Raw genomic sequence first — 27,727 nt, forward strand, 5'->3', positions numbered from 1 at the left:
GTGTGTGGGGGGTGGGGGGAGTGGCTGGATGGCAGTGGTAGCCCACACCTTTAATTCTAGCACTTGGGAGGCAAAGGCAGCTGAATGTTTGAGTTCCAGGACAGTCAACCAGGGCAACACAGAGGAAATCCTGCCTCAAAAAGCAAAACAAAACCAACAAAACAAAACCAAAACAGCATCTGATACACATAAACTGCTGAACATCTTAGCTCAGCCACGCTGCACGGGGTATCAGCAGTTTACGCCAGGGTATCAGCAGTTTACCCCTTGATCATGTGACTGGCTGGGACCTGCAGACCCGCAGCTCCCTGCTGTGATCAGAACTTTAACGGAGGATTGTACCCAGGGTTCCTAGCTCCACGAAAGATCTAAATTCAAAGTAGTATTCCTCCCTCCATCCCTTCCTTTCCTCCTGTTTTCCTCCTTTTGTAGTTAAAAACAAACAAAACAAACAAACAAACAAACAAAAAAAAACCTGAGGGAGAGGTTAGATTTAGTTCATGTGTATAAACTAACACCATGTGAATCACAGAACCACCATGTAGGTGCTGGGAAGTGAACCCCAGGTCCTCTTCAAGAGCAACAAGTATTCTTTTTTTTCCTTACCAGACAGGGTTTTTCTGTATAGCCCTGGATGTCCTGGAACTCACTCTGTAGACCAGTCTAGCACAGAACTGGAAGAGATCTGCCTACCTCTGCCTCTGCCTCCCAAGTGCTGGGATTAAAGGCCTGCTCTACAAACACCAGACTTGCAACAACTATTCTTAACCACTGAACCCAATGTGCCACTACATTGCTCTGAGTGTGGTTTCCTGTGAACAGGTGTTGTTTTTGTGCTATCATAGAGCCAAAAAATTGTCAGCCATACCAGCCAAAGTCAGGGGTCATTGGTATTGGCGTTGGCCCCTGTTCTTGACGAAGAATTCTTATTAATTAATTTGTTTGTTTGAGACAAGGTCTTATTATGTAGTCATGGCTGACCTGAAACAATGTAGACCAGGGTGTCTTTGCACTCAGAGTGATCCCCCTGCTTCTGTTTCCTAAGTGATAGGATTACAGACATATGCTATTATGTGTCACATATTTTTTTTCCTTTTTATGTTTTCTTCTTATTTATGTATATGTGTGCTTCTGTGTGTGTGGGTGCCCACACAGGTCAGAGAAAGTAGTCAAATCCCCTCAACTGGAGTTCATTGACTGGGTGTACTGGAAACCAGTCTGATTCTCTGTAAGTCCTCCTAACTGCTAAACCATCTCACAGCTCTAGAACACTTAAGACAGTTGGATTTTGCCAGGTGGTGGTGGTGCATGCTTTAAATCCCAGAACTCAGGAGGCAGAGGCAGAGGCAGGTGGGTCTCTGTGAATTCAAGGCCAGCCTGGTCTACAGAGTAAGTTCCAGGACAGCTAGGGCCACACAGACAAACCCTGTCTGGGTAAGAAAAGAAAAAAGAAAAAAAGAATTACAGGCATACACTACCATGCCAAGCATGTTTACGCAGATGAGGTTTTCATGGTTGTGAGATAAACACTTTGCTGACTGAGCTATCTCCATAACCTCACACCCATAATATCCTTCATAAAATAAGCTGATAAGTGTAAATACACTGCTTCCCTGAGTTCCATAACCCACTCTAGCAGACTCATCAAACCTGAGGAGAGGGTGATGGGAGCCACTAATTGTAGCCAGTGGGCCAGAAGTTAGGGATATCCAGGTTTGGGGGTGACATTTAAAGTAGAGGTGGGGGTAGAATTTGGTTGTGGGAACGAACAGTTTTATGGGACTGAGCTCTTGATCTCTTGGACTAGATTCTGACTATGTAGATAATGTCATAATTGAATTGCATTATAAGAAAACCCATTTGCATGCATGGAGAATGTGTGGGGAAGAGACACACATACATCTTCTCAAAGAAATGTTCTGTGGCATGTTATGTGTGTAGTAGAAGAAACAAGTTGATTTGAACTAGTAGGCCCAAGGCTGTAAGTTCAATTCCTTGTTGTGCAACAAACACGTTTGTTTTCCCCAACATATATATGATGTTAGTATAGGTTTTGAAAGCAGAGGGATTAATTTTTAATGGTTTAATTTATGTTTTATTTTATGTGCATTGGTGTTTTTCCATCATGTGTGTCTGTGTGAGGGTGTTAGATCTTGAAGTTAGATACAGTTGCTAGGTGCCTGGGTGAGAATTGAACCCAGGTCCTCTGGAAGAGCAGTCTTAACCCCTGAGCCATAACTCCAGCAGGGATGAAATTTTTTAGTTTATTATTTTGTGAGTATGAATGTTTTGGCTGTATGGCTGCACACCATGTATGTGCAATGTTTGGGGAGGGCAGAAAAGGGCGCTGAATCCCCTGGAACTGAAGTTGCAGACTTTTGTTGGTGCTGGGAATCTGATCCTTTGGAAGAGTACCCAGTGCTCTGGGCACTGTTCCAGTCCCCAGAGGTTTTTTTGTTTGTTTTTCCTTTTTTCTTCTTCTGTTTACTGTCTATGCTGTGTAGTGTCCGGGAAATTTTCTTAGAGATAGTAATACCTACTATGGGAGGGACATTGTGAAGATCATAAGGAAAGATGTCTGTATTACCTCAAACATATGCCAGATTATTATGAAAGTGATTTATTTCTTTATTTAGGGTTTCAATACATATATTTTGCATTATTTTTATTCTATGTGTATGAGTGTTTTGCCTGCATGTATGTATGTTCACCATGTGTGCCTGGTGCCCACAGAGGTCAAAAGTGGGAGGTGGATCTCCTGGAACTGGAGCTAATAGTAGTTGTGAGATGCCACGAGGATGCTAAGAACCAAACCTGGTTACTTTGGAAGCATAGCCAGTGCTCCGTCCCTCCTCATAATGTATCTTTGAATTCACTATCTATGTGGCTCAGACTTGTTTTGAACACATTATCTATGTATCCCAGGTGGCCTCAAACTCATTAGTACTGGGATTCCAGGCGTGTGTTAGCACATCCAGTTCCCTTTCTGACCACTGTAATTATGGAAGTGTCAGTTAAGATGCACTGCCACTCACCCAGGATGTCAAAACAAACAAACAAACAAACAGACAACAGATTCCCAACTGCTTGGGCTGTGTGTTATAAGTCAGGTTAGGCCAGTCATATACTTGACTGCCGTGATCTGAATCCTTTCAGAGTAAAATAGTGATAGCAAATGATTGCAATTGATTTGTCCCAAGTGTCAGTCCTAAGAGTTTTTGGTTTGTTTATTTTTAAATGTTTTATTTTTGTTTTTTGAGACAGGGTCTTACTCTGCTGCTCTGGCTGGCCCAGGCTGGCTTCAAATTCACAGAGGTCTGCCTGCCTCATCTCCTAAGTGCTAGGATTAAATGCCACCACTGTTGGCTAATTTTTATTTTATTTCTTTACTTTGCAATGCTGGGGATGGAACTTATGTCCTTGTCCACCTAAGTTTGAGTCCCAGGACCCACATGGTGGAAGAAGGGACCCAACTCCTGCAAATTGTCCTCTGACTTTTGTTGAGTTTCAGACCTTGGGACAAATGGCTGAGGTGCCTGTTTAACATATCAATGTGAAACTGGCAGCCAGGTTCTTCCAGCTGTGTCCCTTGGCCACTGCCTGTCCCAGGGGCCCTCTTGGCTTGCATACCCTGCTCTGAAATCTCCAGCCCAGGGGGTTGGGCTGCTCTTATATAATCCAACCTGTTTGGTTATCTGCCCGTTTGTCGCTTTGCCCTCTTGGCTGTTGCACCTGGTTCCGCCCTCCCCCCCCCTCTCCCCCCACTCACATGGCTCAGGGTCCTGTCCACTTTGGACTCTACCATGTCTCTCTCTGCCTCTGACTATGCTCTTCCTTTCATTTACAATAAACTTTCTCCTCCACCAAGTCCTTTCCTTTTTATTTCTTTTTTTTTTTCATTTAACTTGCACATGTGCACATACACACTCATACCCACACAAATGGATAAGATTACAAAATAAAACAAGGAGCTGGTTTGTGAGTTCAAGGCCAGCTTGATCTACAAAGCAAGTTCTAGTCTACATAGTGAGATTCTGTATAAATAAAAAGACAGGGACAAATTATATTTACTTTTTAGTATTTATTTTGGGGATGGGGGACTGAACTCGGGGCCTGTGTGTTGTAAGCATCTGCTCCACCATAGAGCTTTATTTCTGACTCCACCCTGCATGTCTTTGTTTGGGTTTTGAGACAGGGTCTTACCATGTAGCACTTGGTTCCATGTAATTGGAACCCTCTGGTCTATATAGACCAAGTTAGACTGGAATTCAGAGATCCGCCTTCCTCTGCTGGGATTAAGGGTGTGTGTCATCTTTTAATTACTTCAGGTTATCAATGATTTGTGCCCTTACACAAGATGTGATTTTATGTGTGGTTTCTAGGGCCTTCCACATAATAGGCAAGTGCCCTGCCACTGAGCTACATCCTCACCCCCCCCCCCACCAGACAGGGTTTGTTTGTGTAGCCCTGGCTGTCCTGGAGCTAGCTCACTCTGTAGACCAGGCTGGCCTGGAATTCAGAGATTGGCCTGCCTCTGCCTCCCAAGTGCTGGGATCAAAGGTGTGGGTCACCACTGCCCAGCTAACAATCTAATTTTTTAATGACTTATTTTTATTTGTGTATATTGGTTTTCTGCCTATATGTCTGTCTGTGTGAGGGTGTCAGATTCCCTGGAACCACAGTTACAGACAGTTGTGAGCTACCATGTTGGTACTGGAAACTGAGCTTGGGTCCTCTGGAAAAGCAGCCAGTGCTCTTAACAGCTGAGCCCTAACAATTTAAATGCATGGGAACTGGGGAAATTGCCACTGGGTATATCTATCCATGCAGTGGATTCCCTGTGAACTAAACTTGGGCCAGGATTCTGCACTTGCCGCCACTCCAGCTTGCAGACTCTGGTGATATACATACATACATACATACATACATACATACATACATACATACATACACACACACCATACACATACATCAACTCCAACTCTGACTCTACATCTAAGAGCCCCTGACTTGCCTAGGTGGCACTGCCCTTTCTCCTTTGTTTGGCTACCCAAACCAAAGGAGTCAACCTCTTTGAGGAATGACTGAGGTGTTCATTACTGAAAACATTTATCATGGTGTTATAGGATCCTTCCTTCTGTAGACTTGGCCCCCTCTTTCAGGCATTTGGGTTCCAGGTCTGAAACTGGTTCTGGTCAGAAACTGGGCAGTGAATCATGACTCAGCATCTTGATCATCCCTTCTTTTGAGTCTAGGCTGAATAGCTTCTTCTTGAGACCCTTAGTCATTTGGTCCAGCCTTATAGCTCCCTATGGTAACTGCATCTTGCATCGGCACTACTTACCTTGTCTTTCGGTCCCTCCACTCTCATGTTTATCAAGGAGCCTTGTTCTGAAATTACAGGGGCAGCTACAACTGAGTTTCTTGGTTATGTTAATGCCATTTTCATCAGACTCTTAGTTGGTAATGGACTTTTTGTGAGTTTTCTCAGTATATCTATTCTGTCTAAGCTTTGCTGTGTGTGTATTTGTTTTGTTGGTTTGGTTTTCTGTTTGTTTGTTTTGAGACAGGATCTCAGTATGTACCTCAGGCTGACCTGGAAATCACTTTCAAGGCCAGGCTGGCCTTGAATACACAAACACAGTGGCGCTTAGCTCCTAAATTCTGGGATTAAAGGTGGAGGCATGTGCCACCAAGCCCCAAGGATGTTTTTTTTTTTTTTTCTTTTGTTATTTTTTTGAGACAGGGTCTCAATATGTAGCCCTGGAACTTGATATGTAGACCAGGCTGGTCTTGAACTCACAGAGATCTGCTTGCCTCTGCCTCCTGCTTGCTGGAACTAAAGGCGTGTGCCTTCTGCCCAGGCTGTCCTAAAAAAAAATAAGAGAAGGAATTGAGGGAGGGAGGGAAGAGGGAAGGACATAAGGAGGAAAAGAAAGAAGGAAGGGCAGGAAGAAGGGAAAAAGGGAGGAAAGGAAGGAAGGGAGAGCATAATGGTTTGAAAGAAAATGGCCCCCATAGGCTTATAGGAAGTGGCACTATTACATGGTCTTGGAGTAGGTGTGGTCTTGTTGGAGGAAGTGTGTCACTGGGGCATACTTTGAGATCTCAAAAGCTCAAGCCAGTTCCGGTGTGTTTCTGTGTCTTCCTGCTGCCCATTGATCCAGATGTAGAGCTCTCAGCTCCATCTCCAGCACCATGTCAGTCTGCATGCCACCATGCTTCCTGCCATAATCATAATGGACTACATCTCTGAAGTGTAAGCCAGCCCCAATTAAATAAGAGTTGCCATGGTCCAGTCAAGTATTGGGCTGAGCTCCAGGAGTCTAGTTGAAGAGAGGGTGGAGGGATTATATGAGCAAGTGTGTGGGGGCAGTCATTATGATGACAGGGAAACCCATAGAGACAGCTGACCTGAGCTTGTGGGAACTCATAGACTCTGGACGAACAGCTAGGGATCCAGTATGGGACCTAGGACCTCTGCATCTGGGTGACAGTTGTGTAGCTTGTCTTTGTGGGGCCCCTAGTAATGGGACCAGTACCTATCCCTGATGTGTGAGCTGGCTCTTTGGAATCTATTCCCTATGGTGGGATGCCTCGTCAGGGGAGGAGCTTGGTCCTGCTTTAACGTGATATGCCATGCTTTGTTAATTCACTTGGGAGGCCTTACCCCTTCTGAATGGTGACAGAGGAGGAGTCGAAGGTGGGTAGAAGAGAGGTGGAGGGAGGTAATGGGAGGAGAGGAGGGAGGAGAAACTATGATGTAAGAAAAAAATGATGGAAAGAAAAGAGAGAGAGTTGCAATACTCATGGTGTCTCTTCACAGCAATAAAACCCTAACTAAGACAGAGGGAGAGGGAGCAATGATAAGACTATAATGCAAACTGGAAACTTCAGGCTCATACAACAGCAAAGGGAACTTTGCTGTCCTAGCATGGGATTCTCTTGCCCATGTATTTGCATTATCTTTGGGCAAGTTGTGTATTCCACTCTCTTTGGGCAAGGAAGCCTTTTAGAGCTAATAACACAATCTTGGAATCCAGACGGAAACATCTGGCACTCAACCCTGACAGGAGCAAAGCTGTAAACACCATCTGTCAATTTTCCCCCTCCAAAGGGACCTTTCTACATTTCTGAGGTTTTTTTTTTTTTTTTTTTTTTTGTTTTGTTTCTTTGTTTGTTTTTGTTTTTGTTTTGTTTTAGTCAACTTCTTGTCATAGATAAGCCTCAGAAACAAATGAAATCATTGAGGTCTTCTGATGTTCTGGGCTTGCAGAGGTGACTGTCAGGATTCCCGTCACCCATGTCTTCCTAAAATGCTTCCACCTGCCCCGTAGATGGCCAGGCTCCTCTTCCCAAAGGAAGACATCCATGAATGTGCCTGTGGGTGAGTATAGAATCTGGATCTAGTAGCACTGTGTGTACTGTAGCCCAGTGGCTGGCCACCTCCTAGAAGTCACTGAGATGAGTTCTTATTGTGATTATGTTTTCACACATTATCTTCCACTGATACTTTTTCTTTTCCTGATAAGAGTTTCACTGTGTATCCCTAGCTGTCCTGGAACTCACTCTGTAAATCAGGCTGGCCTCAAACTCACAGAAATTCCCCCTGCCTCTCCTTCTGGAGTACTGGAGTGGTGTGCCACCACTGCCCAGCTCTTTTTTTGAGATGGGGGTCTCACATGATAACTTAGGCAGGCCTCAAAACCACTGTGTAGCTCAGGTTGGCTTTAAGTTACTGGCAAACCTCCTGTCTTGGGTTCTTGAGGACTAAGATAACTAACTTGCCAACAGACCAAGACCACACTTCCTTCAGTTTGTATTTTCACTTTTTGTATTGGGCATTTTAGTAGCATAAAGTCTGGCTTTTGAATCCAGTGTTGTCTCCCCCCACCCCCCTCTAGGACAGAGCTCTGGCCTTGTTGAACATGTGAGGCAGAGGCTCCAGCATTTCACCATTGTTTGTTTTGTTTGTTTCCTACTTTTATTTTGATTGTGCTGGGAAGAGCAGAATGCATTCTTAACCACCAAGCCATATCTCCAGCCTACCAATCCTGTTTTATTCAGTGCTAGTGATCCCTAGAGCCCTAATAAGGGAGGAAGGAGACAGCTCACACCACAGAGTTGTCCTCTGATCCCCACACTCAGGCTCTGACACACCCATCTTGACAGTGGTAATAACATAAAAACATTTAAAGGCTGGGTCCCTTCCTTTGGTGCTAAGGCTTTCTGTCTTATATTGAGAGTTGCTGGGCAGTGATGGCACTTGCCTTTAATCCCAGCATTCAGGATTTGTTGATTAGAGGCCAGTCTGGTCTACAGAGTTCTAGGAGCAAAGGCTACTGCCAGGGCTACACGATTATACAGAAAAATCCTGTCTGTGTAGGGTTTCTATAAACCAAACCAAAACAAAGGTGTAGGGCGGTGGTTTTCAACCCTTTTGATGAAAAGTTAACCCTTTCAAATGACCCTTTCACAGGGGTCACCTAACAACATTGGAAAACACAGATAATTTACATTACAGTTCACAACAATACCAAAATTACAGTTATGAAGTACCAAGAAAAAATAATTTTATGGTTGGGGTCATCACAACACGAGGAACTGTCTATGTATCCCAGCATTAGGAAATTAGGAAAGTTGAGAACCAGTAGTGTGGGGTATATGGGGAACTAGAGACATTTCCCTGGAAAGACAAATACTCCTTCACCTTCCTGGAAGTTAGTCATATTGTCAGTTTCCAGGTGTGAATCCCAGTGCTGACTCACACAGGGCCAGAGCAGACCATGCAGGATCCCTGTCTTCACCCTGTCTTTCCATTCCAGTTTACCCACACAGAAGTAAATGTTTAGGCTTAAAGCAGCACTCTGGAGGAAGGAACAGCAGCTTATACTTTCTCTATTTAGTCCTTCCATCCATCCTTCCATCCACTAGGCATCTGAAACGTTTAAAAGGACAGGCCTACCCACTATCTCCATAATCTGTCATTTAGCCGTCTAGCATTGACTAAGTCCCACTGTATGCTTGTCATCACAACTATACATAGGTAATTCAAGGAACTGAAAAGGTGGCTCATTGGGTAAAATCCCCGATGCATAAACCTGAGGTTTCCCAGAACCCACATAAAAACCATGAAAGTCAGGTAGGTAAGACATCTACCTGTAATTGCCACACTCCCTTAGAAAGTGGAGACAAGTGCATCCTTTGGGTCAGCTAGTTAACTAGACTAGCAAGAACCAGTGAGTCCTAGATTCAGTGACAGATCTTGCCTTGATATAGAAATGGTGAGCTTAATATACAAAGTGTAAAAGAACCTGCCGAATACACAAATAACCCAAAGCTGCAGGTTGTCCTTCTTTGTTCACTTTGACCACTCTCTGGAATTCTGCTCCCAGAATTAGAGCTTCCTCAAACTCCAAAGTTCAAATATCATCTTGTCTTCTACTCAAGTTCTGGAGACAAAATGCGGCTAGAAAGGCAGACATGGTAGTGTACACATGCTTTATGTACCTAGAAGTGTAATTCTTGATCAAAGCACTTGATGCCAGCTAAGGATTCATGAGGCTCTGGTTTGATTACTAAGCGCCCATCACACAATCATCTGACTAGAGTTAACTCTTTATGATATAATTTCTCCATTGATCATGAAATTTTAGAAAAAAAATCACTTAATATTATTATGAATTCTCCATGCGCTTATTTCCAGCAGATATCTAATACACGGGAAGCAGTGAAGGCTTGGGATTGCATTTCTGGTTTGAATGTATTGGAAATTAAAAATGAAGAGACATACAGAGTTACTGTTTAGACACTTTATTTATAAACATGCGTCTGGGATACATAGGACTGAAAAACAATAGTCTGAAAGACAACAAAACCCAAAAATAAATGCAGAAAGTGAGACCTAACGAGGGTGAATCTGGTGCCAGAGTCTTAGAGGTTTTCTAATTACCAAAGAGGATTCAGGGCTAAGCCTGCTGTGCTCTCAATTCAAGTCTCCAGGGTTCTCGCTTTGGCCGCGTCTCCACCCCTGAGTCTTACCCTCTCAGTGACCCCTCCTTTCCTCTTTCTCTTTGGGTCGGCATGGTTGTCATTTCAGAATTAAAGCTCCTGGTTGCAGGAATCCTTCAGCTCTAGAAGAGGGATTTAGTTACGTCACTGTCGGCTCCTCCCATTGGACCGGGCGGGTGGGGCGCAGCGTCATGATGTCAGACGCCTAAAGGGGCGGAGCGGCGACGGGAAGGAGGAGGGAAGTAGGCCTTCAACATGGCGGCAGTGGTACTGGCGGAGGCTACGGTGACTGTTTGGTCCGGGGTGGATAGAGTTGGAAGAGGAGGTGTTCGCTCTCCCTAGGGGCAGCGGGAGCCAGGCGTGGACTGAGCCCGGAGGCCGGGCGGAGCCAGCACCTTTCAGCTTTCTGGACTGCAGCGGCATTCAGGTGAGGGGGCCTGTCTCTGGGGGAGGGGGAGAGGGGCGGAGTTGGGGGAAGGGGCCGGTACAGGGCGACAGGAGGAGGGAAACTGGGGACTGGTGCCTGGGGGGCCCCTCGGGTGAAAGGAGCTGGGGTACTGGGGAGGGAGGGAGAAAGAGCCGGACGGCGACCGACGTCTTGGGGCGGATTCTGGGCGAAGGGTCAGAGTGACGGGACCAGAGTTGAAGGGGCGGAGGGCAGACGGACGGCAGACGGGATGCGGGCAAATGAGTTCGGATTAAAGGGACTAATTCTCTCCTAGGGGACAGACTCAGTAGACTTCTCTTCCGCTTAAGTGAAAGCTCGGTGGGAGCTAGAGCTGGTAGGTCGAGGAGAGAGGAACCCAGGTTTAGTAAAGAAGGTAGAGCGCTGGGGAGTTGAGGGCAAGCTTGGAATTTGAGGATTTACTTATTTGGGCGATGAGAGGAGGGAGATAAAGAGATCAGACCAAGGGTGAATGCTTTTGGGGGATATCTTTGGCATTGTCTGGTCTTCTCTAGCTATATCTTCTCTGTGGTCGCCTCTAGATTTTTCTTCCCCGGTGGAAGTTACCTGGACTACCCACTTGGGTCTCATAAACAATCCCAAGTCTTTCTTTTGAAGCCAAGCATTTGGTCTTTACCAGCGATCCCTGACCTTTGTGTTGTTGCCTCATGTAATTGTTTTCTGACTTGAGACTTAGAAATACGAGTGCTTAAAATTTTTGTGTTGAACTGCAGTAAGAGTTTGATACTTTTTAGATATCACAGAGTGTTGTAAACCAAAGTGTGCCCTGTATTATATATTCGGCTCTATTTTTCACTATTCGTGCTTTATTTGTTTTCTCAGTTTTAATTGTTAGTATTTGGGAATTTGAATATGGTGGATGCTTCTCCAAGTTTTTCAGATTTGTTGGTAGAACAAAGCATTTTGTTTTCATTGATAAATAGCTCTTCTTAGGGGCTTGATAGAGGGCTGGGTGATTAAGAGCACTTATTCTTGCAGAGGACCTGAGTTCAACTTTGTCCCCACATGGTGACTCACCTTCATCCGTAACTCCAGTTCCAGGGGATATGATGCCTTTTTCTGGACTCCCGCTGCTACAAGGCAGGAATATGGTGGACATACATATAACATTGAAGGCAAAAGCACTTATACACATGAAATAAATAAATATAAAAACTTTTACTTGCCTGTCGTTGGTGGTGCACACCTTTTATCCCAGCATTTGGGAGGCAGAGGCAGGTAGATCTCTGTGAGTTCGAGACCAGCCTAGTCTACAAGAGGTAATTCCAGGACAGCCTCCAAAACCACAAAGAAACTCTGTCTCGAAAAACAAAATAAAACAAAAAACAAACAAACAAAAAAAACCTTTTACTTTTCCCCCTTCCAATAAGCCCAGCCTAGAACTTTTTTTTTTTTTTTCCTGAAACAGGGTTTTTGTGTATAGCCTGGCTGTCCTGGAACTAGTTTTTGTTTCTAGTTCATTATTTTTCAAGACAGGGTTTCTCTATGTAGCATTGGAGCCTGTCTTGTAATTCACTTTGTAGACCAGGCTGACCTGGAATTTACAGAGATAGATCCACCTACCTCTGACTCCTGAATGCTGGGATTAAAAGTTTTTGCCCCCATGCCCAGCTCTGGAACTCTGTATATCTGGCTGGCCTCAAACTCACAGAGATCCACCTGCTTCTGCCTCCTGAGTACTGGGATTAAAGGTGTACACCCCCCCCAGGTGAATTTCTTCTTTTTAAACTTTTCTTTTTAATATAAAAAACTCTTCACTTCATCTTGACATTTTATGTGTCTCTTTTTGTTTCTTTTAATTTTGTTTTTCTTTATATGTGTATGGGTGTCTTGCCTATATGCATATCTGTGTGTAGAAGAGGGTGTCCTGGAACTGGAGTTTGACATGGCTGTAAGCTTCTGTGTGGGTGCTGGGACTTGAACTTGGGTCCTTGGAAGAGGAGATAGTGCTATCTCTTAACTTCTGTGCTCTCTCTCTCCAACACACCTTTTCCCTTTTCTTTTCCTTTTTTATTTGAGACTATGTCCCTGTAAACCAGACTGGCCTCAGACTCAGATTCTCTTGTTTGCTGACAGAGTTTGAGGATTAAAGTTGTTTGTCACTGTCCTTAGCTGGTTTTATTTTTCGTTTTGATTTTGAGAAAACAGTATACAAATAAGATACATTAGATAAGTATCATCAGTAGTTATCAGTGCACATTTCTTTGGCAAATGTCACTTTGTGTGTCTTTTGCCTATTTTTAATTTTTAAAATTAAATTACTTGTGTGTGTAGGTCAGAACAACATCCTGGAGTTGGTTCTTTCCCTCCCCCATGTGGGTCCTAGGGATCAAACTCAGGTTGTTAGGCTTGGGTTCCTCTTTTATCCTTTTGACTATGGTATTTAAAATCTGTCAGGAATTGTGTCACGTTCCTGCCTGTCATCTCAGCACTTCGGAGGCTAAAGCAGGAGAGTTATAAGTACAGGACCTACTTGGACTACATAGTGAGACTTTACCTCTCTTACTGCCCAAAAAAGCTTAGTGTTCCTGAAATTTAATTGAAGATACAAGTTCTTGTGAATATTTTCATCATTATAAATATATCATTATTTCTGAGTATAGACACTGCTATCTATTTTCTTTTATATTGTTGAATGTATTTACGTTTTTTTGTTTTGTTTGAGTCAGGGTTTTTCTGTGTAACCCTGGTTGTCTTGGAACTCTATAGACCAGGCTGGCCTCAAACTCAGAGGTCTGCCTGCCTCTGCCTCCTGAATGCTGGGATCAAAGGCCTGTGTTTGCACGCCTACGCCCACATATAGACACATACATGCCTACACACACACACACACACACACACACACACACACACACACACACACACACCAGTATAAGATTGTGATCAAGATTAAGTGGACCCTGGCTGTGAACTGCTTGCCTCTCAAGCATGAAGATCTGAGTTTTGGATCCACAGGTTAAAAGGCTGGGTATTGTCAAAAGCCTAGGTATTGCTGGGCAGTGACTGTGCATGCCTTTAATCCCAGCACTCAGGAGGCAGAGGCAGAGGCAGTCCAATCTCTGTGACTTTGAGGCCAGTCTGGTCTACAGCGCAAGTTCCAGGATAGACTCCAAGCTACAGAGAAACCCTGTCTTGAAAAACCAAACCAAATCAAACCAAACCAAACAAAAAGCAAGCTGGGTGTTGCAGTGGTGTGCCTTTATAGTTTAGCACTGGGAAGGTGGAGACAGGATGATATCTGGGGCTCATTAGTCAGATATTGCAGCTAAATCTTTGAGCTCCAGGTTCTGTGAGAGACTCTGTCTTAAGTGCAATTCCTTTTAAGCACAAACTTTTTTTTCTTCAGTAAACAAAAAAAAAAAATCATTTGTTTATCAATAAAAAGGTAGATTTTTATAGATAGTATTTCCTTTATTTTATTTTTTCATTGTTTGCTTTAGTATGAACTGGGCATGTTTGTGGAGATAAGGACAGTTTGCAAGGAGTTTGCACCTTCCTTCAATGACATGGTTTTGGGGAATTGTGCTTGGCTTGGCAGCAAGTGCCTTCACCTGCTGACGATAGTCTTTTTTTTTTTTCCAACTTTAATTTTTATTTTTTAATTATATGTAGGTGTGTATGTCTTAAGTGTGGATATGTACACATGAATGCAGTACCTGTAGAAGCCAGAGGTGTTGGATGTCTTAGAGCTGGAATCTGATAGTCTTTCTTTTTAAAGATTTATTTTGATTTTATATTTATGGTGTTTTGTCTGGATATAGGTATATCTGTGCACTATGGATGTGCCTGGTGCCTCTAGAAGGCAGAAGAAGGCATCAGATCTTGTGGAGCAGATAGTTGTTAGCCTCTATATATGACTGCTGGGAATTGAGCCTGAGTCCCCTGTAAAGTAGCCAGTGTTTTAACTGCCATTAATTCAGGGCACTGGTGTTTTTTAAATGTGTTTTTTATTTCTCTGTCAAATGTTTTGTTTTGTTTTGAGATGGTTTCTCTGTGTAGCCCTGGCTGTCCTGGAACTTGCTCTCTATACCAGGCAGGCCTCAAACTCATGGGGATCCACCCACCTCTGCCTCCCAAGTGCTGGGAGTAAAGGCATGCACCACCAATGGTCCACTTTTTAAATGCTTATTTAAAGCATATAATAGTTTTACTTTTCTTTTACCCCCACCCCCCCAGGAGACAGGGTTTCTCTGTCTAGCCCTGGCAGTCCTGGAACTTGCTCTGTAGACCAGGCTGGGATGAGAGGCATGGGCCACCATCACCTGGTCAGATTACAGTTTTAAATAGAAAATCTGAATTTGAATTCAAATTTGTTCAGTGTGACTGCTAATTGTGAGTGCCCCTCTTAGGTAGTCACAGGGATGGTTCACTTTCTATGATGTTTAAGTGCTAGTTTTTTTTTTTTTTTTTTTTTTTTTTTTTTTTTTTGAGACAGGGTTTCTCTGTGTAATAGCCCTAGCTGTCCTGGACTTCCTATATAGACCAGGCTGGCCTCAAGCTGTTCTCCTGCCTCAGCTTCTGGGCTACAGATTTGTGCCAGCAGCTTTGCTCATTATCTGTTACTTGATGTTTATTAAACACTTCCTGTATTTGAGTCACTGCATTGGCTCATGGTAAAATCTTGTCATGACTGAGTCAAGAGTTTAACAGTATGTGTTTTGGTTGCTTCATTTTCCTCTTCAGCACTTATTATTGTGAAACTAAGTTTTTTCTAATCTGGGGGGTTTACAATGATATCTGTTTTGTGATTTTTAAATTGGTATTTCCTAACATTGAGTTGTTTTTGTTTTCATGTGTTTGTTAGCAACTTGTACTTGTATTTTTTATTTTTTGTCATTATTTTGGATTCTTTTCTTTTGGTTTAGTAAGAGTTCGTTATTCTGGTTATCTTTTGAGACAGGGTCTTGATACAGCCCAGGCTGGCCTTGAACTCTGGATCCTTCTGCAGGTTCTGGTGTCACAGGTGTAAAACTACATACATTTACACTTAATTAGCACACATTCACAATTAACCACCACATACTTTTTAAATGTATGACTTACCAGTATCCTCTTGTTATATGACTATCTTTTTTTTTTTAATACTGATTTATGCCGTTTGGTAAGAGTATCCCATGATCTTTTTTTGTGTTGATTTTTTTTTTTTTTTTTAAATTACATGACAGAGCATATGTTTGGAGGTAAGAGGACAAGTTATGGGAGTTGGTTTCTTCCACCTTGTAGATCCTGGGGTTTTAACTCTGCTCATCAGGCTTGCTGAGCTATCTTGCTGGCCTTGTTGATTTTGAGACAGGGTCTGATCACAGAGCTTTGGTTGGCCTGAACTTTAGTCAGGCCTCCTAAGTACTGGGAGCAGATGTGTAGTCCTACGTCTTGCTAAAACTTTTTTGTTTTTGGAGACAGGGTTTCTCTGTAGTTTTGGAGCCTGTCCTAGAACTCTCTATAGATCAGGCTGGCCTCAAACTCACAGAAATCCTTCTGCCTCCTGAGTGTTGGGATTAAAGGTATTTTAATCCCACTAAATTTAATCGGCACTAAAGCTCATTTTAATGAACTGAGCTTTTCAGTCTTTTATAACCTTTTGTTTGTTTTTTGTGTGTAGCTCTGCCTGACCTGGAACTCGCTCTGTAGACCAGGCTGGTCTTGAACTCTCAGAGATCCACCTGCCTTTACCTTCCAAGTGCTAGGATCAAAGGTGTGTGCCACCACTGCCTAGCAGTATAACTTTTTAAAGATCGCTAGATGGTTGTTCATGCCTTTGATTTCAGCACTCAGGAGGCAGAGGCAGGTAGAGCTCTGTGTTTAAGGACAGCTTGATCTACAGAGCTAGTTCTAGGATAGCCATGGCAGTTACACAGGAAAAAAAAAAAACCCTCTCAAAAAAAAAGAAAAAAGAAAAAGTATTCTTTGTTGCTAGCCATGCTATTTTAAACAATTTCTTCTTTTAATGTTGATACTGGGGCTTGTGTTAAGGCTTGTACATGCTAGGCAAGCGCCCTACCACTAAGCTTCGTCACAGACTTTGTGCCTTTTCAATAAATACAATAGCACAACAGTGTAGTATGCAATTTGACATTTGAGGCCAATCTGCTCTGTATGAACCCTTGATCTGAAAGAAAGACAAAAGAAAGGAGAACTTATCAGTAATTTTGGCATCACAAGACCAAAGAGTAGTTTGTGTGTGTGTGTTTGCTTTTAGGATTTATTTTCACTATTTTTATTTCTGTGTATGTGTCTATGTCTGTATATGTAAGCTACATGTATGTAGGCGCCTGCAGAGGCCAGAAGAGGATATCAGGTCCTGTGATGGCTTGAATGAGAGGCTCATATATTTGACTAAGGTCCCCAGCCAATGGAACTGTTTGGGAAGGATTAAGAGGTGTGGCCTTGTTGAAGGAGGTGTGTCACTGGGGGCAGGTTTTGATTTCCAAGACCCATGTCATCCTCATGCTTGTGGATCAAGATGTAAGCTCTCAACAACTTTTTCAGTACCACATGCCTGCCTACCTGCTGCCATGCTGTGTGACTCTAATGCTCTGAAACTGTAAGCCACAAGTAAAATCTTTAAATATAAGCTCCTTGGTAATGGTGTCAGATTACAGCACCAGAAAAGTGACTAAGACAGATAGATCATCTGAAGCTGAAGTTACAGGCAATTGTGAGCTACTTGACATGGGTGCTGGAAACCAAACTCAGGTCCTCTGGAAGAGCAGCAAGTGCTCGGAACTCTTGGGCTGGCTCTCCAGTTCCTCTTTGTTTTGCGTTTTGTTACCATTTTTAAAAAAGAATTATTTTATGTGTATGCATGAGTGTCCATGTATGGTTTGTGCACTATGTGCATGCCTTGTGTCCTTGGGAGGCCAGTAGACAAGTCAGGTCCCCTGGAGCTGGAGTTAACAGACTGTTGTGACCCACCATGTGGGTGATGAGAACTGAATATATGTCCTCTGGAGAGCAGCAAGTGCTCCTAATTGTTGAGTCATTTATCTAGTCCTGTTTTTTGTTTTTTGGAGTTTTTTTTTTTTTTAAGGTTAAAAAAAAAAAGATTATTTTATTTCATGTATGTGGTGTTTTGCCTGCATGTATGTCTTTCAGAGTCCCTGAACTCAAGTTACAGATAGTTGAGAGCTGATGTGTAGGTGCTGGGAATTGAACCCAAGTGAAAACCAGCCAGTGCTCTTAACCAATGAACTCCAGCCCCTGTTTGTTCTCAGTGCAGGATTTCATATATCCCAGGTGCCTGGAGCTCTCTGTAGCAGGGAATGACCTTGGTTTTCCCAATCCTCTTGCTGTCATCTCCTGGGATTACAGTTATGTGTGCCGTGCCTGGTTTTATGAGGAGATGGGGTTGGAGTTGAGGGCTTCAGATTGAGCTACACTCATAGTGTAAACCAAACAGTTTTAAAAATAGATTTATTAGCCAGGCAATGGTAGCACACACCTTTAATCCCAGCATTGGGGAGGCAGAGTCAGGTGGATCTCTATGAGTTCGAGGCCAACCTGGTTTACAAAGTGAGTTCCGTACAGGCTCCGAAGCTACACAGAGAAACCCTGTCTCAAAAAACAAAACAAAACAAAACAAAAAAACCTCTACCCCCCCAAAAAAATCAGTTTAATTATGCCTTCTATACATTTTCCAAGACTGAGACACTGATGATTTTATGAATGACATAATGACATGTACATTTAATTGCTAATATGAGTTGACAGATTTTTTTTTATGGGTAGTATTTGATAACATGGAAAGTGGATACTCAGTGGAAACTGTAAGTCTATTAAAATAAATTCATTTTGGATCCCCTGCAGGTGGAGTTAGAGAAGGTTGTGAGTCACTATGGGTGCTGGGAACTGGACCCAAGTACTCTACAAGAGCAACAGGTGCTTTCTCCAGCCAAGAGATTGCTTATTTGGCAAGTATTTGCTGTGCAGTCGTGAGGACTTGAGCTTATTGGTTTGCACTCTGGGTGTGGTGGCACACACTTTAATCATAGAAGTGTGAAAATCCTAGAAAGTTGAAGACAGGCTGATACTTAGGACTTGTTGGGTTTCAACCTAATTGGTTAACCCAAAGTCCCAATAAGAGACTGTGGCTCAAAAACAAGGAATGATGCTGGAGGTTGACCTCTGGTCTCCACAGGCACATGGCTCCCCCCCCATGCACACATGCAAATGAATAGTCCCCAGAGTTTGTTTTCTGATTTCCTAGTACTCAAGAGCCCGAGGGAGGCAGGCCTAGAGTATAGAATATGTTCATGTATCAGAAACAAACAAAAGCCCCTAAAGTTCTCAAGGAACAACAAATCCAAACTTTTGATTTTCAAAAGACTAGGGACCATTCTTGTAGTAGTTAGCTTCTCATTACTGTGACAAACACCTGACATAAACAGAGCAAGAAGTATTATAGAGCTCTTAGAGCTTGACAGGGAAAGCAGAGGGGTTGAGTGCCTAACTTCCTCTCTCTGTCTGTCAGTGGGTGGTGACACTGGATGGAGTTTAGGGTGGGTCTTCCTCTCTCTACTTAATCCTCTCGAACTGTCTTTGCAGGCGCACCCCTGGGTGCTTCTCGATTGGGTGTTGTGAAGAGTAATCATCATAAGTACTGTGAAATTAGGAACTGTTCTTCTATCGAGTTGAATGTTTGATCTTGGTAAAGATTGTTGTTTTGTTACTGGGGAAAGACATGAACTAATTTATAATTTAGTCTTTGCACCTTGTCAGTGACTTACTAAAGAAATGATTCCACCCAAGTCTAGGAACCACACCCAGTTTAGTGAACAGGTGAGGGTGTGTGTGTGTGTGTGTGTGTGTGTGTGTGTGTGTGTGTGTGTGTGTTGTTAATTACAGGAGCATGGATGCCTAAAAGGCTAGCCGATCCTAGAAGGCAGTAGCCCTGGTGCTCTTCTTCACAACATACAGGGAGCCAGAGTCTCTTCTACCTAGTGGTTGCTTATATAAGCTTGGGGAGGGGCCATGGGCCTTGTGAATCTTGTAATTTCTGAATCTCTTGAGCTTCTGAGGTTTTTTGGTAGTACTAGGGATTGAACCCAGGTGAGCATTGTACTAACCAAGCTACATTCTCATCCCAGCCTTTTGAGTCTGCTGAGTGTAGCTCAGTTGGTTGAGTTCTTGTACAGTACACACAGAGCCCTGGGTTTGATCCTCAGCATGGAATAAGCTGAGTGTAGTGGTACATAACTGTAAACCAGCACTTTGGAAGTGGAGGCAGGAGGACCAGAGGGCATCTGTAGTTACATAGCTGGTTTGAGGTCAAGCCAGACTTGTCTCCAAAGATTGGGGCTAGGGAGTGGAAGAAGGAAGGGGGGGGGTATACTCAGGAGGCTGAGTTCATCCTGATCTATATTATATAAATTTTCAGGCCAGCCAAGATTACATACTGAGATCCCATCTCAAAGAAAAAAGAAAAAGTAAAGAAACCAAGATGAAAACAGTGGATCAGTAGAGACTGGGACATTGGAGGTGTTGTCCTTGGAAGGAATGAAATACTTCCCATGGAATGCCAGTTAGATGCTGAAAGTTTGTGATCATAAAAGAGTAAGAAAAAGTGCTAGGGAGATGGAAATGGCTCATAGAAAAGACCTTAGTTTGGTTCTTAGTACTCACATCATGAGTGCTAAGCAACAGTTGTGTGACCAGCTCTAAGTGATCTTTGTTTAATCTGTGGGTGCCTGCACCATGTGCACATACCCATGTGGAGACACACACTTACATATAACTAAAAAACAAAACAAAACAGCAAAGTTGGCTTTCCTGCCTTCCTGTGTGATGCCTCTTTGGCAGGTGCTGCTTTCACAATGAGGTCCTCAAAAAACCTGGTATGCTTTTGGGACTTTTCAGTCTCAAATTGAGATGATTTTCACTTCTTACTTTTTAAAAAAGTGCTTTATCATGTTGTTTAGGCTGGTCTTGAATCCATGGGCTCAAATGCCTCTCTCCCTTCTGAGCATTCCTAGTAGCTGGGACTACAAGTGTTCATTACCTTGTCCAGCTATCTTTCACACATCACCCAGACTCTTATTATAGCAATAAAAAGCAAACCAAGAAAATGGTTAAAGCTGGGTGTACCAGTTACTTTTTTTGTGGCTGTGATAAAACCAACCAAACCAAGTTGGTGAGGAAAGAATTTATTTCATCTTAGAACTCACAGGTCACAGTGCATTATTGAGGGAAGCCAGAGCAGGAACTTGAGCCAGGAACTGAAGCAGAGACCATGGAGGAATATTTCTTATTGGCTTTCTCTCCATGTCTAATTCATTCCGCTTTATTAAGTAACCCAGGACCCTTGCTCAGAGGTTATGCTGTCCTGTAGGCACTACCACATCAAGGAAATGTTCCCTACACATGCCAACAGGCCCATCTGATGGAGTTAACTCCTCAGCTGAGGGTTGCTTTTCTCAAGTGATTCCAGTTTGCACTAAGACGACAAAAACTAACCAGCACACTGGGTTATTAGTTACACTGGGTTAGGTACATGGGAGGCAGAGAATTAGGAAAATACTGCAAATTCCAGTCTGTTAAATATATATAGCAAGTTCTAGGCCACTCAGGGTTACATAGTGAGACTATCTCAAAAGAAAGAAAAGGCAGGGGCTGGAGAGATAGCTTAGCATTTAACAAATTCTGTTCTTCCAGAGGAGCCAAGTTCAGTTTCCAACACCCACATTGGGTGGGCGGGTCACAACTGCCTATAACTTCAATTCCCAGGAACCCAACATATAGGCATAAACACACATACACAGTTAAAACTAGTAAAAATAAGTTCTGAAGAAAGAAAGCAGAAGGGATGGGTAAATAAGAGAACAACAAAATGGCCTTTAACTCCTTACTCTCTTGTTACTATTTCTGTGACCTGTCCTCAGCCTCTTTTAATACCCTATTGGGACACATTCACAATCTAGATGGCTTTGCCTGTCTTGTGTGGCAACAGCATTTTAATCACCCTAACCATTTTTTTTTAGACCTGGTTTATATCCTGGCTGGCATGTAATTTGATATGTATAACCCAGGTTGGTCTTGAACTCACTACAGCCCTCCTGCTTAAGGCTTAGGCAGGAATCTGCCAACACACCCATTTGCCTGAATATGAGAGTGTGTTTGTTTTTGTTTTTGTTTTTGTTTTTTTTTTTTTAAGAATTGGCTCTGTAGGCTTGCCTCTTCCTTTGCTTCTGGGATTAAAGGCATGCTTTACCACTGCCCAGACGTCTGAGTATTTTTGTATGATATATTTTGTTTATTGATTCTTTTGCTTGATGGAGTCTTCTGTTGAAGCTGTTTCTTTATTTCAGGATTTGTCCTTTACCTCCAGAATGTTTTTATTTTAAATGTGTAGAAGTCCTTTTCTAGATGTTTGTGTACCTCTTGTGTGCTGTGCCCATGGAGGCCAAAAGAGGGTTTTGGATTCCCTGGAACTGGAGTTACAGAGTGTTGTAAGCCACCATGTGTGGGTTCCGGGAACTAAAGCAGGCCCTCTTGCAAGATCAAGAGCTCTTTAACTGCTGAGCCATCTCTTCAGCCCCCACATACATACATACATACATACATACATACATACATACATAATCTTTTCTAGCTTTTTGTTGTTGTAGCTTGGAACCTATCCTGGAATTACTTCTTGTAGACCATACTGGTCTTGAACTCACAGAGATCTGTCTGTCCCTGCCTCCCAAGTGCTGTGATGAAAGACTTACACCACCACCACTGGCTTTTTTTTTTCCTACCCCCCCCTCTGGCTTTTAAAAAAATTTTTATTTAACTTTATTTTTATGTACATTGGTATGGAGGTGTCAGATCCTCTGGAACTAAAGTTGTAGACAGTTATGAGTCTCCATGTGGGTGCTGAGAATTGAACTGGGTCCTCTGCAAGAGCAGCCAATGCTTAACTACTAAGCCATCTCATATATGTGTATATGTATGTGTATGTATATGTATATATTTTAAGATTTATTTTTTATGTATATGAATATTTTGCCTGTATGTATATATTTGCATCATGTGTCTGCCTGGTCTCCATGGAGTGAGTTATCATCCCTTCCTTATGCCCCTTTGGAGACAGGGTTTCAGTGTGTAGACTAGGCTGCCTTCAGAATCAATGATATCCTGCTCTGTGTCTTGAGTACTGATACTAAAGACATGTGCCAACATATCTGTTGTGGGATATATGTACCCTGAGTAAAGATATATTATTGTGATTGGTGTAAAAAAGATCTGAATGGCCAATAGTTGAGCAGGTAGAGAGAGGAAGAAAAGGAGATAATGATAATCGAGGGGCTGAGGAGATGCTAACAAGACATGGACGGAGTTGGACATACAGAATGAAAAGAAAGGTAGAAAGTCACATGAAAAAACATAGATTAATAAAAGCAGGTTAAGTTGTAAGAGCTAGTGGGACAAGCTTAAGCAAAGGTCAAACTTTCATCATTAATAATACGTCTCCATGTCATTTGTGAGCTGGCGGCCCAAAAGAAAGTCTGATTATATGACTACACATGGTGTCCAACATGAGGCATTAAATGATGTTTTTCTGTCAGCTTAGTGGCTGTAGATGAATCTATTGATATTTTAATTATTGTCTGCCATTCCATGGCCCCTCGTTCAGTGCCCCACTAGCCACTTAGGCTGGTGCTGCAGGATCAGAAGCCCTACCAGGCTTCTGCCATTCAAGCCAGTGGGGCATTGACTAGGGGGCCGTGGGGTGGAGGACGATAATTAAAATTTCAGATTCATCTGCAGCCACTAAGTTGTCAGAAAAACATCACACACCTGGCTCTTATTTTTGCTTAGTTGTGAGCTTAAAAAGATGTATACCAGGCATAGTTTTGCATGTCTTTAATCCCAGCATTGGGAGGCAGAGGTGGGAGGATCTCTGAGTTAAGACCAACCATGCTACATAGTGAGACCATGTTTTGGGAAAAAAAAAAAAAGATGTTAATTTATTTATTGTGAGTGTGTGCATGTTGTGTGTATGGGTGTGCATATGCCATGCTGTATGTGTGGAAGTTAGAGAACAACTTCTGAGAGTTGATTATCTTCTTTGACTGTGGGTTTTGGAGATGGCACTCAGGTGCGTGTGCCTGGGCTTTGGTGGAACCAGTCAAAATGCTGGTTTTCGACAGTAGGGCTTGTTGATAGGTCTTCTGGCTGGGCTTCATGTTCAGGATGCTCCTGGATGAAGTTTGTGATGAGAGGATTGTAAGCAGGGCTCTGCAGTCTTCCTTGGGCAGACTGGGCTACAAGCTCTATTTCATAGATGAGCTGACTGTAAACTGGGCACTGCAATTGTGTGAGTTGCTATGCTCTGTGCTTGGGTGGGGTCACTTGGCAGCAGTCTGTCTGGGTAGGGCTGTTGGCAAGCAGTGTTCCAAAGTGGTGGGGTTGCTGGCTGTTCTGGTTCCGTGTGCCTGAGCTTGGGCTTTGTGATTGGATGGAACTGCAGGATGTACTCTGCAGTCTGATTTTTGGATTAGAATAATCCATCCCAGCATTTGGGTGGCAGAGGCAGGTGGATCTAAGTTCAAGGCCTGTCTGGTTTACAAAGGGAGTTCCAGAACAGCCAGAGCTACAAAGAAAAACAAACAAATAAATAAAAGGAAAAGAAAACAACTTGGGAAAACTGCCAAGTATTTTTGAGAATGGACTTCACTTTTGGTTTATTTGTTTTTGGAAAAAATAGAAGATCTGAAACGGGTGTTAGCTGTTAGGAGACCTCAGTATGTGCCTAAGTGCACTTACTTTACACTTTGGGTTATAAATTCTACACTGCTTTCTGAGACTGTTTCACATTGGCCATGGGGGAAGCTTTTCAGATTCCAATAGCCTTAATTAGCCATTTCTCCAGAGAATAGGGCTAGGACTTTAGAGTGTTTCTTTATCAGGCTAATATTGATGACTTTATTTTACTGGAACAGTCCAATTCTGGTAACTAGAGTGTGTGTGTGAATTTGTGTATGTTCCTATGGGAGTATTCTTAATCATGTCTTCAGCCCCTCTTCTGCATGGGTACTGGGGATCCAAGCTTGGGTCCTCAAGCTTGCAAACATTTCAGCCACTGATTGGGTCCTCATGCTTGCAAGCATTTCAGCCACTGAGCCATCTCACCTCTCTCTCTCTCTCTCTCTCTCTCTCTCTCTCTCTCTCTCTCTCTCTCTCTCTCTCTCTCTCTGTGTGTGTGTGTGTGTGTGTGTAAGTGTAAGTGTAACTCCCCAGGTAAGTTAGAAGACTTTTGAACTCAGAAAAGATGATTTTTGTTGTTGTCTGTTTTTGCTTTGAGTTTTTTGTTTGTTTGTTTTTTAGGTTTTTCAAGATAGGTTTGTTGTGGAGCCTTGACTGTCCTGGAACTAGCTCTATAGATCAGTCTGGCCTTTTTTGTTCTCTAGGTGGGTTAAATGATTGATACATATAGATACATACTCAATATAGAAAACCTAGAAAATAAATAGTACAAAAAGAAAGCCTGAAGCCCACCTATAATCTCAGCACTCATTATTATAAGAAATGTCTGTCTTTGTTTCTGTAGTATATTGACTTCTTTTCCAAAATGTCAGAGCTCATCAGATCTTATTCTGCAAATTAATGACTTAAATTTTTCATTCTAGTTCTTCATGGAGCAGTGATGCTTAAGAAAGATCTGAACAATCAGAATCTGAACAATTAAGAGAAGAAATGAATATATAAAGAGCTTGCTGGGACACAGCATCAATCAGGATACTGTGTTGACCTCTTGACTGATGTCTAGTTTTCAAACAGAGCTTGTGGACAGTGATAGATTATGAAAGTAGCATCTGACTTGTTATTAGACTTAAACTAAAATTCAGGCCAATAAATTTAGTCTTCCGAAACATATTTTTAACTTACAAAATCAAAATTCTTTTGTTTTTTGAGATAGGGTTTCTCTGTATAGCTCTGGCTAACCTGAAACTCACTTTGTAGACCAGTCTGGCCTGGAACTCACAGTGATCTGACTACTTCTGCCTTCTAAGTACTGGGATTAAAGGTTGAGCCAACTACCGCCTCCCAGCTGAAATCAAGATTCTAATATTGTCACATCCACATCCAACTAAAACTTTACAGTTTCTGTCCATAGATATACCAGTTTAGTGGTTAGGTACAATGCTTAACAGTGATTTTTTTCCTTTTGCAAGTTACTTCAGTTCAACCTTTATTGAGTTCTGCCTGCATGGTAGGCAGTTTATAAAGTAATTTTCTTTAGGGCTGGGAATGTACCTTACTTGGTAGAGTGCTGCCTAGCAGGCACAAAGCTCTGGATTTGATCCAACACCTTGTAAACTTGGTATGGGCACTTTCCTGTATCCCAGCACTGGAGGCAGCGGGATCAGGGTTTCAGGGTCACCCTCAGCCATATAGTTAGTTTGAGACTAGCTTAATCTATACAAAAGCATATTTCAAAAAACAATTTTTTTTCAAATTATAATAAGCTTCCATCTGGCATGATGGTACACGACTTTAATTCCAGCACTTGGGAGGCAGAGGCAGGCAGATCTGAATTTGAGGCCAGCCAGAGTTACATAGTGAGACCATACCTCAGAAATAAGTGAATAAATAAAGCAGCTGAATCTGAGATGTTTATGGTGTATGCACTAAAGGAAATTAGATTCCTGCTTTCTGAGTTTCAGGGCTAGTGATATTATGAAAAGTAAGTAACTGAACAGAATTAAACTAATATGTAGTTGTCAGCTTTTTATTTTATTAGCAAAGGTTTTCTTTTTTCCTTCTCTGCCCCCTTCTTTTTCTTTCCCTCCTGTATTCCTCTGTTTCCCTCTCTTCCTCTCATCTGATCTTACCATGTATTCAGGTTGGCTGCCAGATTGTAGTCTTCCTGCTTTGGCCCCTCAAGGGCTGGGATTTCAGGCATTTCCAACCCTCCACATCTGTCTTACGTAAAGACATTATTATGTGTAACTTGATAGACTACACAGTGTCACTTATTGTGAACATTCAGTTTGGAAATAAGAATGCTTTTCCATTATCCTTTCGTTCATGTGCCACAAAAGGTGGTAAGGTGTGCATTCCCCCATTCCAGAAATTTTTGTCTCTACAGTTATGAGCCAGTCAGAGATCTACATTTGTTTAACTACACAAAGCAAAACATATTTCTTGGTGTTAAATATAGGAGGATCAGCTTAGTAATAGTTTTCTTTCGTGGCCAGCATATGAATTGGTTGGTGGCTGCCAGTATGCTGTTCTTCTAATATTTTCTCAGACTCTGCACATTTAGGAATATTTAAGTTTCCTTTTAGAATTTTTTGTTTTAAAGACAGAGAGAGAGAGAGAGAGACTCTTCTGTTCAGGCTAGCCTGAAACTCACTGCATAGCCCAGGCTGGCCCTCCTGCCTCTGTCTCCCAAGTGCTAGTAATATATGTGTGAGTCATCCTACCTACCTTGATGTTTCCTTTTAAAAACCTTATATCTTTGGGCTGGTAAAATGGCTTGTCAGGTAAAGGTGCTTGCTGCCAAACTTGTCAGCTTGAATTTGATGATCCCTGGGACCCACATACTGGAAGAGAGAATTAACTCTACAAAGTTGTTCTCTGATCTCCAGACAGCATTGTAGGCAGCACCTGTGTACGTAACACACGCAAATAAAATGTACCTTAAAAAATAATGAGACCAGGTGGTGGTGCACACCTTTAATCCTAGCACTTGAGAGGCAGAGACAGGTAGATCTTTGTGATTTTTGAGGCTAGCCTGTTCTACAGATTAAGTTCCAGGATAGTTAAAGCTACACAGAGAAACCAAAAAAAAAAAAAAGGAAAAACAAAACAAAAAGACAGACAGACAAATGAATTTCTCTTATATAGGACCTTCTTTTGGAGGATTTTAGGAGTGAGAAGTGAAGCCTATGTGAGCCCTGAGACATTAGTACTGTTTTGGTTTTTTTATTTTATTTTATTTGTCTCTATTTTCTGTTTATTAATGTCTCAAGACATAGTGCCTAAGAAGTCTTTCCTTGTTTTTTAGGTTCTAAATGGCTTCTAAGAAGTTGGGTTCAGATTTTCATGGTAAGTGAAGTGTTAAATGTTATGGTTTAAGCTATAATTTGATCAGAATATTTAAGTTAATTTAGTATTTTGTTGTTGTTTCTTTATACTGAATGACCTGAACCAAACTAATTTGTACAAAACACAACTTGTGCATTCTAGGAGTGTCAATACTTTCAGGGTTTCTTCAAATGGCTATTTAAAATGTAATCTTTAGAGCCTTTCTGGGTTTGTGCC

The 27,727-nt window shown here is 42.4% G+C and overlaps 1 protein-coding gene across 1 annotated transcript in view; it reads left to right on the top strand.

Annotated features, from left to right (window-relative positions):
* Positions 1–10,219: 10,219 nt before the first annotated feature.
* Positions 10,220–27,727, top strand: part of Ubap1 (ubiquitin associated protein 1) — a 33,161-nt gene continuing 15,653 nt past the window's right edge. Inside the window, exons 1-2 of the mRNA XM_051187557.1 lie at positions 10,220–10,438; positions 27,471–27,511. Of these exons, the coding sequence (XP_051043514.1) occupies positions 27,478–27,511 (34 nt within the window). The 5' untranslated portion in view covers positions 10,220–10,438; positions 27,471–27,477. The remainder of the gene's footprint in view (positions 10,439–27,470; positions 27,512–27,727) is intronic.

The sequence above is a fragment of the Phodopus roborovskii genome, unplaced genomic scaffold (assembly GCF_943737965.1).
Source record: "Phodopus roborovskii unplaced genomic scaffold, PHOROB, whole genome shotgun sequence".
Taxonomy (NCBI): domain Eukaryota; kingdom Metazoa; phylum Chordata; class Mammalia; order Rodentia; family Cricetidae; genus Phodopus; species Phodopus roborovskii.